The 1,648-nt window shown below is 41.3% G+C and overlaps 1 protein-coding gene and 1 pseudogene across 1 annotated transcript in view; one reads left to right on the top strand and one right to left on the bottom strand.

Moving 5' to 3' along the window:
• The window catches only part of CLPX (caseinolytic mitochondrial matrix peptidase chaperone subunit), a 62,008-nt gene that overhangs the window by 33,864 nt on the left and 26,496 nt on the right, over nt 1-1,648 (bottom strand). Inside the window, exons 4-5 of the mRNA XM_012644823.1 lie at nt 1,314-1,374; nt 709-724 (exon numbers count right to left, since the gene is read on the bottom strand). Coding sequence (XP_012500277.1) covers nt 709-724; nt 1,314-1,374 — 77 coding nt within the window. The remainder of the gene's footprint in view (nt 1-708; nt 725-1,313; nt 1,375-1,648) is intronic.
• LOC105810825 lies at nt 616-1,642 on the top strand (annotated as a pseudogene).

Below are 1,648 nucleotides of genomic sequence, written 5' to 3'. Positions count from 1 at the left end.
ATATCTTTCTTGGTAATACATAAGAAAATAAATACATGTCTACCATTATTACTGCTGGAACACTTCACTGAGGTATATGGCAAAAGGAAGAATGATTAGAGAGGAGGACCTGAGCAGAGGTCACTTACTTGTAAATCTGTACTCATCCTCCCGTCTTCTTATTTCTAACTCTAAGAAAGAGGATGAAAAAGGCAACATGAAAATATTACATATTTGTGTAGTTTGGGGGAACAAACAGTGAGTATCCACTTCTTGCCCTCTTCCAAATATATTTAAAGGATGTATTAACATTTTGTTCAGCTTCACATTATAAAATATATATGCTACATCCTTTCTATATTAAAACAAAACAAAACCATGCTTAATGATAGTTGTCCATTTGCTAATATTCACATTTGTGAAATGCAAAATTGGTATCTATGTTAAGAGTATAATAATTTAAGTCTTCGATAAGAGTTAAAACCCCTCATACTATAAATATCATAACCACTTGTTCTTCCAGCACTAGAACAGCTTAAATATTGACTGAAGGAACCAGAAAAAATTTTGCTCCATGATTAGACAGTGCTTTTGGACCTTATAAAATGAAGGGATGATCAGTAGCTGCAACACTAGGAAGATGGCGGAGCAAGAGGGAAGAAAAAAAATCCCTTTGGTTCCCGAAAATCTCCTGAAAAAGAGGAAGGCTTACCAACCCCTCAAAGCCACCCAGGCAAAGCAGGCTCTTTTGGCAAAGAAAGAGCAGAGGAAAGGAAAAGGGCCCAGGTTTAAGCGACTGGAATCGTTTCTACATGATTCCTGGTGACAGCAACACGACAGGGTGTGTCTCAGACGACTAGAAGTGAAACCTCATGCCTTGGAATTGCCGGATAAACATTCCTTGGCCCTTGTTGTACGCATCCAAAGGATTAATGGGGTGAGTTCACTGGTGCAAAAGACCGTCGCAAGACTTCGCCTAAAGAAAATTTTTAGTGGTGTCTTTGTTAGAGTCACACCGCAGAGCCTAAAATTGCTGCGTATGGTGGAACCATATGTGACCTGGGGATTTCCAAATCTGAAGTCCGTCCGGGAACTCATCTTGAAACGTGGACAAGCCAAGGTCAAGAATAAGACCATCCCTCTGACAGATAACACAGTGATCAAAGAGCACCTGGGGAAGTTTGGTGTCATTTGTTTGTAAGATCTCATTCATGAAATTGCCTTTCCGGGGAAGCATTTCCAGGAGATCTCATGGTTCTTGCGTCCTTTCCAACTCTCAGTGGCCCGTCATGCTACCAAGAATAAAGTGGGCTTCCTCAAGGAGATGGGCTCACCTGGCTATTGAGGTGAATGCATCAATCAGCTCATCCGCCAGCTGAACTAGACCCAGAATATCTGAAAGCACAGTGCATTGGGAGCATGTGTTTTTGGGTTTTGGAATTATCAAGTATCTTCAGAGAAGATTATTTTCTGCTCTATCTTCAAAAACGAAGGGAAGGGTCAGGGAAAAGACAGTCGGTTATGCTCATGGCAGGAACCTCTCATCACAGTCCAGTTCTGAGGAAAAATTCCAGTGTTTTCCACTTTGGCTGCTGCCACCTCTGAAATCACATGCCATGGAGAAAGGAGTCCTGCTTTGTCAGATCTTCTATCCTGAGGTTAAACATTG

This window comes from Propithecus coquereli, unplaced genomic scaffold (genome assembly GCF_000956105.1).
Source record: "Propithecus coquereli isolate 6110/MARCELLA unplaced genomic scaffold, Pcoq_1.0 Scaffold221, whole genome shotgun sequence".
NCBI lineage: Eukaryota > Metazoa > Chordata > Mammalia > Primates > Indriidae > Propithecus > Propithecus coquereli.
Note: the sequence above shows the minus strand (reverse complement) of the source record. Positions and strands in the feature narration are given on the sequence as shown.